This window comes from Scophthalmus maximus, chromosome 7 (genome assembly GCF_022379125.1).
Source record: "Scophthalmus maximus strain ysfricsl-2021 chromosome 7, ASM2237912v1, whole genome shotgun sequence".
NCBI classification, from domain to species: Eukaryota; Metazoa; Chordata; class Actinopteri; order Pleuronectiformes; family Scophthalmidae; genus Scophthalmus; species Scophthalmus maximus.
This window is the reverse complement of record NC_061521.1, coordinates 403516-416367: the sequence shown is the minus strand read 5'-3', so window position 1 is coordinate 416367 and position 12852 is coordinate 403516. Positions and strand designations below refer to the sequence as shown.

The window sequence follows — 12852 nt, the reverse complement described above, 5'->3', positions numbered from 1 at the left end:
AAGGCTCCGCTGGTTCCCCCTCCCTGTCTGTAGTGTCGGATATCCCATGTCTCTACTGGATGTAAACGCACCCCCACAAACTGCCCCACTAAACTACAAAACCTGCCCAATCCATGCCAAAATTAAGGGGTGCGTCAGTCGGGAACTGACAGCAGCCTTAACACTATGCTTTTCACGCACACCTAATTTATACCAGTGCAACATGATATCTATGAACATCCCCATGCACACATCTAATATCCACTCATGGTGCCACCTGGGTTGAACCAGGTTTTGGTGGATTATGGACTGTGTACATCCAGAATCCACCACCAACTGATGTATACTCCCTGGATCCTTACCTGAATGTTGTATGTTCCACCTATCCCCTGGGGCATAAAAATTCATCCCCCCCTCAAAGTCATCAATGCTACTTCCCCAATAGACCATATAAAATACCTAAAATAGAAATGTTTAAACTAAGTAAAGCACTGTAACGTTAACAGTTTTGAGTGTGATAGAACGATAAAATTAGAAATGGACCACCCGTCAGCGCTTGTGTAGGTGAGACAATAGATGATTTACCTAATGATCCTGGTTCCATCAGCCTTGATCAATGCATGGCTTTTCAGAATGTAACCAAGCACAAATATTCAGAAGCTAAATTTAATTCCTGCATGTTTTGTTCGTTGATCCTGCCAGTCGAGTGCTGTGCAGTGTGTAAACATCACTCATGGACACGTTAAGACACATGCTAGCCGCTTCTGCTAGCGCTCAAGAGTTTTAGCTCCCTTGGTTGCGCGTCTGCCTCCCATGCCGGAGGTTGAGGTTCGAAGCCATCCCGTGGCACCTGATTGAGTTACTCCCCCTCAGTTTTTTCCACAAATCGCACCCTGCATATACACTTACACAAACTGTGGCTCTGTGCCCTATCAGACCACACCTCGCTCCTTCACATTGTCACTCTGTTAGCACTCAAGTTTGCCTGCACACTCACTCAACATGGCTCAACAAAATCAACCAATTGGTAAAGGCCAATTCTGATTGGCTGTTCAAGATACTTAACCCTAAATTGCCTCTGGCAGCTCTTCCGGCAGTGTATGAATGTGTATGAATGACAGAAGAAAAGAAAAAAAAACCTGTGTCAATGGATGAATGTGACTTTCCTGTAAAGCGTTTTGAGTGTTCTATATGACTAGAAAAGCGCTATATAAATACAGTCCATTTACCATTTAACATCCCTGCTTCCTCCAGTCTGTATACCAAAGTGTTCTTGGACAAGACACCCTCTGATGGCTCTTCCAGCATTGTATGAAGGTGACAGGAAAAAGCCTGGTAAATAGCAGCCCTGTACAAATTTGTTTGTGAATTTGTGAATGTTACTTGTAATGTAAAAGAGTGCCCAAACCACACCCACCTCCAGCCTCCTTATTGCATATATGCATTTCAGGGTGGATTGTGCAGATGATAGGAGGCGACATGTTACCAGAGGGTTATTATGTAAAATTCTCCACCTAGGAACATCAGGTGTAAAAATAAAAACGAAAGGCTGTAGTAGAGAAACATATGGGGTGAAAACACAATAAACAAAGTAAAGATGAAGTTGACATTATTCTTTATTCTTTAATTTATTATGATTATCGTGAATTAATTTGCCCATGATAATTGTACAAAAAAAATGATATTATGTACTTAGTAGCTAGCCTCTTTTCTATGTTGCTTTCTTAACTGACTCCAGGACATGGGATTTATACTAGTGGAGTGGAATCCACTCTTCCCTCAGTTTATTTTGCCATTGGCTGCAATACAATCACAAACCATGCTTAACAGTTAGCTGAGGTGGAGTAACTTCATTCACTGATTAAATGTACAGGTGCATTAATATTTGAATTAACATTCGTGTTTGCTGAAGGCGTTTATGGAGCCTACAACTCAAGGTTTGAGAGGGATGAAACATAAATTCCCTTACTTCTACTCAGTACCAACATATCTGTTAGTGCTGTTCTCTTAACCTCATGGCCTAATAGGTCTTCAAATCATGATACTCAAAAGTTCAATATAGCTAGAGGTCTGAGTTAAATTTCCCAAACCTATGTCCCTAACAGTGTCCCATATTTTATTTGTTTGTTTATAACCGCAACTTAATTTGGGGAGCCCTAGTCACTTCATGCAGAGTGATGTGGTTGTGAAGGGCGAGGGATCAGTTTGGGACAAGAAATATGTCTAATATGTGAATCTACACATTACATATTGGATGTGACACGTTACAAATACATTGTATACTGTTTATGAGGGGGTAGGAACGGTGGCACTGCTCTGGCTGTCTGTCCTCAGCAGCATGAACCGAGTTGTGGAATGGAATTTTTTTTCCATTTCGGCACATGATTTTATTATGTTCCATCCATAATTTGGCAGGTTTGTCATTTGACCACAGTAAACATTTTAGATTATGTGAGCATGGCTGGGGCTTTTTTCTGTCGGAATACATTTCACTCGGGGGGGGGGGGGGGGGGGGGGGGGGATTGCATCGTCTTTGGTCTCGTTCATACAATTCCATTACGAGAAATTCCCTTGAAGGATTAGTCATGCTGTTGTCCTGCAGTATTTACATTGCAGCTGTTTTTACTGTGTTGGAATTTCATGGGGTTCACCTCACAAGCTCAAGTCTGTGGGATGAGCAGTGAAATCTCACACAACAGACTTTTAAATACCATCATGTCCTTATGACATCCAGCTACCCGGGCATCAATCTCTGCTTATCTCTGTCTCTGTTGCAGAGGACCAGATCCCGCATGGTTTCCCAACCATAGACATGGGTCCCCAGCTCAAGGTTGTGGAGAGAACGCGTACTGCCACGATGCTGTGTGCAGCCAGTGGCAACCCTGACCCAGAGATCTACTGGTTCAAAGACTTTCTACCTGTGGACATAAGCAGCAGCAATGGTCGCATAAAACAGCTGCGTTCAGGTAAAGCAATCATGTTTACACACATCTCTGTTCAGCACTTTTGTTATTGGGTTTAATATTGTGGTGAAACCCAAAAGAGTGGCACAGGTGGAATTGGGGTGATGTTTTGAGGAAGCCACACACCATGACAATAACTGCAGATGTATATACTGTATAACACTAAGAGACGCCTGACATATCTTTTATATTTACAGTAACCAGAGCTGCGTGACAAACCTCAGTATTTTTTTTTATGACATAAAAAGGGTCCATAGTTTACTGTATGAAAAGCTGTTGAGTAGTAAATCAAATGTCTGGTCAAGTTTAATTAACAAAACATTTATTTTACATGATATACAGAGTAGTATAAACAGCAAATACCCAGCATTTTTAAAGAAATGATTAAATATTGAACCAATCATCAAAATTCTTGTGAATTAAGTTTTTGAACTTATAATTTTCAGTAACACAGTAAGCTTATGATGTAAATCATTTCAGTAATTACCTGAGCAGCACCTGTGTGGTAATATTGGCGTGTGAACAGTGTTAAAGCACAGGCAGCAGCTTGGAGCAGCTCTGTGAGGTGATGGCCAGCACCCAGAGGAGAAGAGAGCCCATGTTTGCTCCTCAAAAACCTCTGAAACCACTAGCACTTACAGGATGCAACGCTGGAATGCTTCTTAACCCGTAAACAAGGGTAAGAAGCTGATTTTCTGATTTGTTCCCATAGAATTCATTATATAGAGGAGTCATTAGATAGCTCATGAATTAGTAAGGCCTATTAAATGACTTTGATCCATTAAGAAACAGTAATAGCTTCATTTTTGAATCTCAGACATTTGCTCTCCTTTAGAAAAGGGTAAAAGGTGTCCTCTGTCTTCTGTGGATCCCTGAAACTCCACTTTGTCTGCCAGTAAGTGCAACTAAAGATTGTATGTTGGGCAGTGAGGTGACCCTGACAAGCCACTGACTCACTATATGCTCAACCAACAAGCACAGTGACCACTGGTCCCGGGATGTGATTGTCCAACGGGACTGGAGAAGAAACCGATTAGTGCACAATGACAAAGCTCCTCTGTTGTAAACAAGGCTGGAGTTAAACTCCTTGAGTTTTGAAATGTGTGAACATAAACTGTAACAAGTGAGTTCCACCCTGAAAGCTTTGACAGTTAGTCTTTTGCTGGAAGAGTCTCTGATGTTATTTACGTGTAGATGTGTATTTGGGAGCGTAATGCTTAAGGCTCACATATTTTGAACAGTATTCTCTCAATTAATAATAGGCTGTTAAATTCTGTTCACACTGTGTCGCCCAGGCTGACAGCACATAATCCTGATGACATCACTGTTACACTGTCAGGGCTATAACTTGTCAAAGCTCCTCCAGCACCATAGAAAACATTTAATCGTACTACTCCCTGTGGAATCAATAATCAGATTTTCATGTGATGAGGTTTTGTTTTGATCTAATAGTTCTGCTTGGAAAGATCAAACTGGACAAGCTGGAAGCGAAGGGTGGGTGTGGCACCACCAATTTAACAAGGTCAATTGACTCGTGTGCATAATGGCTGCGATGATGTACCCAACTAAAATATGAAGACTGCCAATCCATTGCCACTTCCTGCTCTAATGAAAAAATCCTTCCTGTCCAGACCTTGTGAAAATATAATAAAATCCTATTATTTTTCACAATGAACCTTGAAATCTGTCATGACACGCTGAAGTGGTGTTGGTTTCCTTTCACCGTCGGACAGCTGTGGAGGAAAGTCATGGCAGTTGTCAGTCCATCTTGCCCTCTGAAAGCTGCGGATGTCGCCTTCATCAGATCCCAGGGGACACACAGCTTCCAGCAACCCCCCTCCCCTCCTCCCCTTCCTCACCACCTATCTGACAGGTCTTTGTCTTAATGTTCACGCAAGAGCAGCATGGTTTATTATCCAGATTGCTGGCATGCCTTTGCTTACCTGAAATGCCTAAATGGCCCAGGTTGCTAATGATGACTTACACCAGGGTTATGTCAGATAAAGGAGGAAAAGCTACTATTGTCTTACTGTAATGGACCGTACTGCAACAGGAATGAACCATGATTTTTTTTTTAAAGAAAGGGTGAAAGGTTAAGTTGGTGAGGGATCAGTAAATTTACAAAACTGTAGCCAATTTAAGTAAAATCCTAACAAAAACAAACTATATGCTGTGTGCATGTAAGTTAGAACAAGCTGATTTTCTTGGAACACTTGCAACAAGGAACACAGTGGTGTAAACATCACATTGCATCAATGCCCTTTTGTTAACAAAGTTTTTTTCACCTGCTTTTCTGTATTCCCATTTCATTTCTTCAAATCAATATCTGTAATATAACTTAATATATACACATTTAACTCTGGATAATTGTAAGTTGTTTTAACGCCAGTTAGCTCTAAATAATTTAATACCCATGAGCCCAGCAGCTGTTGCTACGCATTTTCTATTGCAAATTAATTGGATGTAAATTCTAGGCAACAGAGTTTTTGATTCATGTAGCTAACTTTAACGATAGCTTAAGCAACTAAATGTGCACATGACACACTTGATCAGAAGCAGCAGTTGGTCATCATTACCATAAACAGGCAAAGTATGAGGCCATTATCAACAAATACAATAACTTTTATTTCGAAGCTAGGCACAGGATACCGTTGACTGTAAGAGCCCCAAAACAAGGAACTGCATGATTTTATCTGACTACACAGAGAATCAAATGATATTTGCGATAATTCTTAGTCCAATTACATCTTAAGTCAGCATTTCACTTATAAAAAATAATATAAGATTAAGATTCTAGTGCACAGAGAAAATGTTGGCACATGATTAGATGACCCAAATTATATGATGACTGTTATAAAAATACATCTGTAGTATGCTAATTTTGGAATTTGACAGTACTTAAGTTACACTGTGTTACAGGGCATGAGTTTCTTTGAATTGCATCAGAGTGAGAGAAGGGTGTAGTCTCCCATTGATCTGGTCCGTTCTGCTCATGTCAGACCAAATTTGCATCGGTTCGACTGTCAGCAGTGTTACACTCATAAGGAGAAAAGGTCTCAGTCAATCAACATTTACTGTGTTCATTGTGGCAGGATGCAGGAGGAAACAAGGCCTTAGATCCTTAACAAACATATTGTTGGTGAATTAGGGCTGAATTGTTTGATAGTCAGGTGTTGTCAGGTAAAAAGCAAGTGTCGGAAATAGGTAGCTTTATGATCACAACATGACGCCAGCTCCGTGATGCAAACAGCCAGGTGTGAAAGTGAATAACTGGATGCACAAACGATAGATGGCAGCTGTAGCTGTACTGTGATGCATTATCCAACATGCTTGTAGGGAAAATAATAATAGTGTGTATTTAAAAAAATAATAATTCACAGTTGTCATTTATCGTCATTGGTTTTGGTTGGAAGTATTCATTAAGCTTATCTCTCTCTCAGCGAACACTTCTTCAACATTCCATATTTACAGATGAGTTTTTAAACAGGGTTAGAATAGCAGGCACTGCTGATTTTCCTCTCTGCTCCCCTACCATTCTTGTCTTTCTCTGTTCTACTCTTTCTGTATCTTTCTCTTGTGGTTATTTAGTATATGGTTATCCCTGATCTTAATTCTCAAATCTCTAATCTTATTTGCATTCATATTACCTCACCAGGTGGTACACCAATCAGAGGTAAGAATGCTGGGTACAAAATAAAAATGTATGCTCATCCTCCTCTCCTCCTTACCGCCACCTGCTCTCCATTACCTCCGTCCTCTTCCTCCCGTCACCACCATGTGTCCCCATGTCTAGCCCTCTGGTCTTTTTGCTTACTCAGACACATTCCTTGCCTTCAGCATGTAACCTCCCAGTGCATTGTTTGGCCTTGGAAGAGACAGGTACAAGAGACAGGTACACCCTTGCTCGTGAGAATGTAAGCAAACACAATTAGAATAGTTTACTTACCTTACCCACTCATGTTACAGCTGATTTGCAGACAGAAGTGGGCAAATAAAGGATTTGCAGTAAGCTAACAAATACCATTCAAAGCAAAATCATATTGGCTAGGGGAAAAATATAAAGGTCTTGTTTGTTGTTCAAATAAATGGTATCATCTATTTCTCTGCACTAAAACGTTTAGCTTAGGTACTATAACTGTCAGTTCCCCTAGACGTCGCTGCCTAGGCCAAGCTAGTTAGTCTGAGAGCAGGATCATTTGCCACTTGCGAAAGGTTTGACCTCAACAGTTGAAGGGGAGAGGACAATTTGGAAGTTTTGTTTAAGGCTTCATAGTGTCCATCTGTAAGAAGTCACACTTTCTGTGGCAGCATCTATTTGCAACTCTCAGCAGAGAAAGAAATATTTTCTCCTTGCAAGGCCATACAGGATTGAAGTGAGATATGCAATCATCACGAAATTCGGGCATACCTACACCCATTGTGTGTGTGTGTGTGTGTGTGTGTGCGGGTGTGTGTGTGTCTCAGGTGAAGGTTGCTCCGCCTCCATCTCGGGGACGACTCACACAATTTCAACCACTAGCTAACTTTACATTGCGTTAGGCTACAAACCCATCCCATATTGCATTTCAGGATTTTATTCTGAAATATGTACATTAATATCATTAAGTTTTTAATATTGTTTACCGTCCACTGCAAAATGCATGATAAATGTCATAGTCAGTGTCAATAAACTCAAACTTCATCTCTCTACTATCAACTGAATATTAAATGTTTGATTTATGCTATGAAATGTTTATGAAATGTATTTGGAATGAGTGGATGTAAATCATGGCTTCAGGTAAGTTACAGCTCATGTTTTATATATACTAATGTTTTTTGACCAGTCATCACTTTTTTTAACCTCTTGCCACTAAATTTGGATTTAAAGAATCCCATGTTTCTCACTGTGCTGTTTCTTTTTCTCATTTAAAGCGCCAGTGAGAAAATGTTAACTCCACATGGACTCAAACATTCCTTTAATGAAGGGTCTCCTGATTGACATACAAAAGAACCAGAAACATTATATGTCTATGAAATAGCATTATGCAGCAGTCAGTTCTGAGCTGGTGCTTTCAGAATATGATCAATAGTTGAACATTGGTGAATGTACAGTATGTACAGTATCACTCTGAATTGAAAATTTCCACCAGCTTCAAAACGATTTTATAAATTTAATCCAATGTATGTTAAAGAATATGCCTGATATAATGGCACAATGAAGCCAAGCATTTGCGCGGAAGCAAAGCATTGCCATAATAATTTGAGTTATATCACAAACTGAAATCTAAATCTAACATTTAATCATCCATAAATTATTAGCATTGCAGTATTGATCATATCTGGGACACCAAGAAAAAGCACGGGAATAGATGAAACCAGGTTGTTACTAAGAGAGTAGTTGAGTCAAAACTGAAATCGCATGGGACTGATGGAGCTATATGAACGACTTCATTACCACTTTACTACCATGTTAGCAGCCATGACACTATTGATTAGCTGTGGATTAATACACACTAGTCACTCTTTAGAAACAAATAGTAATAAGCTACTGTCCCTATAATGATTGTAATAAATGAACCAAAATCTGTTTGAGTATTTCCAGCCTCATTCTTCACCTGGTTCAGAGCTGCAGCCTTGTTTATGAAATCATCATCACCAGTGTCAGTGTGACCCCGCAACAAACAATGAGCCCTGAGTCCTCTTTAACCCATTTTTGATTTGTAATTGCATTTAATGATTAGATATGGCATTAGTGAAGCCCTCCAAATAATAAACAGAGAAGAAACATTGGCCTTGGTTTCTTGTTCCACACCGTATGTATGTACAGTATGCATTGAAGAGTCATTGCAGCATTAGACTAGGGTTAGCTTTAGTGGTGAAGTATGGTGGTGAAAAAAAGGTGTGTGCATGACCCAGGTTACCAGGTCTGTGTGTATGGTGCGAATGTGTATGTTGCAGAGCTGTGACATGTTGGCCTCTCTCCCCAGGTGCACTTCAGATCGAGAACAGTGAGGAGTCAGACCAGGGCAAGTACGAGTGTGTGGCAGTCAACATCGCAGGGACTCGCTACTCTGCCCCGGCTAACCTATATGTTCGAGGTAAGATCCCTCTTGACCCCAGCTGAACCATCCCTGCTGCCATTCAGATACCACCTCCAGCAGTAAGGCTGCTCTGCCCCCCCCCCCCCTTCTAATAAGGAAACTGGCTACCTGGATTCAGCTGCAAAGAAAATCAAATCTCCCCGTCTGTCTCCTGGGGGGTGTTTTATGTAATGTGTCCAATGCCTTGTTATGAATTTGCTTGACCTGCCTAACCTCATTGAGGCTGGGACTGTTGTATGGGGGGGTTGACTCACCAGGGGTGAATGAGAAGTTAGCTGCAAATCTGCCTCGTTGTTTTGGGGAAGTGGAGGTTTGCATGCAGCGCCTTGCCACAACGAGAGTCTCATACTTTCACTGCTGTGCGTCCCAGGTGGGAGAAGATGGGCAGGAAACCCCCCTGGAAGCAGATCGATATGCTGGGTGAAAACGAGTTCCGGGCCTCTCAGAAAGAGGCCTTGTCAACAAACAACCCAATTAGCTTCAACCAGTATGAGGTTCTCGAAGGCAATTTTCCAAGCATGGGGTGATTCATTACAGCTTCTGTCTTTTGTTCCTTTGACATCTCCATTGACAGTGCTCTTTGATGTAGTTTCACTGTAGAAGATGATATCAATACTTCTGCATGCTAATCTCTTTAAAATGTTCTCTACTATTTTTTAACTTTCTTTCCTGCCACAGCATTAAAACCACGTTTTAAAGTTGTGGCTGATATTGTACACATCATTCATCTTACAATACAATACTGACAGTCCATACTCACCATTACACAACACCTTCAATGAGCAATGACAGAGAATAATTTCTGATGTCAAACCTTCGCTAATGTGTCACTTCAGCAGCCTGAGTATACGTTGTATCACGTAGTGCAGGCACATGAGGAGTGAGAGGAAGGAGACAAGGAAAACCAAGGGGGAAAACAGGCTCTGCTTATCCATTAACAAGTGAGAAAATCACAGTGGAGACTGTAGCGTATGCAGGGAAACACAAACACAAACATGCTCACAGAGATACACAGAGACTCACTCACAGAGACACACAGAGACACACTCACAGAGATACACAGAGACCAATAGATATACACAGAGGCACACACTCACAGAGAAAGCAGTAAAGACAGCTTGGACTTTACAGGTTTGGCATTTATACAGTTGATATCTATAAGTTTGTGTGGAGAGATAGCTTTGTGCTGTGGAACACACTACATGTAAAAACTAATGAAACATTCTCAGAATGTTATACATGCAAAGCAATATAAAATGATAACAGGTTGTCATGGCAGTGAGTCAAAAAACAACCCTCTTACACAGTCAACTAACTTATAAACTAATGAAATCAGTCAGCACCAACAGTGTCTTCATGACTGAGAACAGAGTCACACCTGTGTCCAGATGGGCCCCTCCAGACCATAGGGCCCAACTGCAGCAGCATTGCCCATATTACCATTCATATTTTAGAATTTATAATTCAAAGCACCCAAACTTTTCACGAGTCATTCTCATATGTTTCTTCATCCCAACACCAGAGTTAGAATGGATTAGTAGCACTCCACAGCATCAGCCATAAAAAAAAAACAGGGACGTGTGGGTTTTGCGTTTATATACAGTAGGTAAAAACTCATCCACATTCAAACCACATGCGTGCATATAATATGAGAGGGCAGATCAACACTGCAAGCGTAAAACACACTCGTGAGGGAGCATTTGTACTCTGCACAGAAAGGCATCAATGTATGGATCTGCTCTCTCATATTATACATGCACACGCGCATGTTTGTACATGCGCAAGTTTTGAAACTAAATAAAGGCCATACTCGTCCCATTTTAATTTTCAATGCATGTGTAGCAAAGTGAGTTAACTGATTCCTCCTGGCAAAGAAGCCTGTCTGTGTGTGTATGTTAGTGTGTTGGAGATATGTAAGCAGATGTATATTTCATTTTCTCAATACAACAGCTCACAGGGCATCTCATACCTGATATTAAAAAATTGCCTTTGAGAGTCCCCCAAAAATTTTGAAAAAGTTCTAAGAATCGCTTATCACAAAAAATGAAGACACATGTTGTGTTTGCTGCTTCTTCACATGGCTGAGTTTTTCATGAAAGGTATTGCAGTTGTCAAAAAAACATATTGTACATCTTTCACGAAAGAGTAACGCAAACAGAGCTGCAGCCAGATAATGACATACATGACTTGTTGTTTCTTCCTTTCTTTTCCATGTCTTTGACCTTTAACATTTCCAGGTGTGCTGGTAGCTCATGTTTCCATGTTTGTCTCTCAGTGTATTTTCTCCTTTTGATTTTTCTCTTCAGGTTTCTTTCAGTTTCTCATGTCTTTTGACGTTTTCACAGTCTCTCTTCAATTCATGTGTCAGTTACATCCACAGACTGTCTGTTTCTGTTCATCTCTCAAATGCTTATCCTTCACTCTGTGCATGCAGGCAGCTGTTTCTCACTGTGTCTGTTGGGCATGGGAGAGTGTGTTTTAAACTTGCTTTGTTGTGTGTGAGCGGACTTGTTTTTGATGTTGTTGTACACAAAGTATACAACAACTTGCCTCTCAGACATCTGAGCTATGAAGAGAAAAGAATGATATCAGATGTACACATTGTACACAGTTATTTCCAGTGCTTCTTATTAATACATCAACACACTAGTTTGATTGACAGAAGGATCCATGAAAACATTTCCTTATGTATTATGTTATACAATAGAGAAAATACCTAACCATTTTCAGTGCTGCATGATTCATTCATTTAACTCAAGCTCCAAGTACCAGCTTTTCTGGAGCTGCCAACCCAGGAATACAGCTGTAAATCATGGGAACACAATGCAAAGTCCTGTGTCTGTACAAATCTTTGCTTTGTAACTTCTCTAAAAGTCTCATTCAGAAAAAAATATGATTGCGGATTCTGACTGTCATGGAAGTCAAGTTTGTTGCCAATGCACTCTGTTGCAAACATGTGACTTCCAGGCCGTATCACCCCACCATGATTCAGCAAAGAGACACTGCTGATGCCAATGGTCAGGAAGTGTCACTGTGTTGTTGCCATGGTACCATGGTTAATGATTCTGTAGCAACTTCCTGGCTAATTTCGTAGCACTTGAAACGTAACATTAATCCAAGAGCAAAATCCAGACTCACCCAACACCAGAGACCAGACTTAAAACTCTTCAGCCCCTTTTCTAATTAAAGGCCTTCCTTTAAACCAACGTTCAGTCGGTGTTGTTTAGCCCAAGCAGAATTTTTTAGATAAAAGGCCCAGTCAGGTGAGACTCTAGTTTTGCTGGAGCTAGAGAAATCAAGGTAAGTTTTGTCACTTGCCAAAAGACTCCATAGATTTACAGCCTGATACCAACTACAGTTCAAAAATCATCCTACATAGAAACGTGTTCTTGGTTCGCATCCTGGTTCGAACAAACAAGGCCTTCTAAATTGTGGCTGCGTGGGACCAGAGTCCAAACACATACAGATTGGAGTTAGGTTAATTGAAGACTCTAAATTGACCACAGGTGTGAATGTGCGTTTGAATTGTTGTGTGTCTTATGGTGGCCCTTAAGTGCAAACCACAACAGCAAATCACACGAAGGCAATTCACCACAACACAACAGCAATTCACACAACACGACAGCAATTTGCACAACACAAGAGGAATTCACTACAACACAACAGCAAATTGCACATCACAACAGCAATTCAACACAACAGCAAATCAGACAACACAACAGCAATTCCCACAACATGACAGCAATTCACCACAACACGACAGCAAATCACCACAACACGACAGCAAATTACCCAACATGACAGCAATTCCCACAACACGACAGCAATTC

General features: G+C 40.7%; 1 protein-coding gene across 18 annotated transcripts in view; it reads left to right on the top strand.

The window, feature by feature from the left end:
• ptprfa (protein tyrosine phosphatase receptor type Fa) overlaps window positions 1-12852 on the top strand; it is a 300666-nt gene that overhangs the window by 173830 nt on the left and 113984 nt on the right. For 13 of the 18 annotated variants that reach the window (XM_035647715.2, XM_035647720.2, XM_047333287.1 and 10 more), the window contains 3 exons: window positions 2757-2945; window positions 6598-6615; window positions 8909-9019. In XM_035647715.2, the coding sequence (XP_035503608.1) occupies window positions 2757-2945; window positions 6598-6615; window positions 8909-9019 (318 nt within the window). The remainder of the gene's footprint in view (window positions 1-2756; window positions 2946-6597; window positions 6616-8908; window positions 9020-12852) is intronic. The other 5 variants (XM_035647719.2, XM_035647721.2, XM_035647718.2 and 2 more) reach the window with 1 other exon arrangement.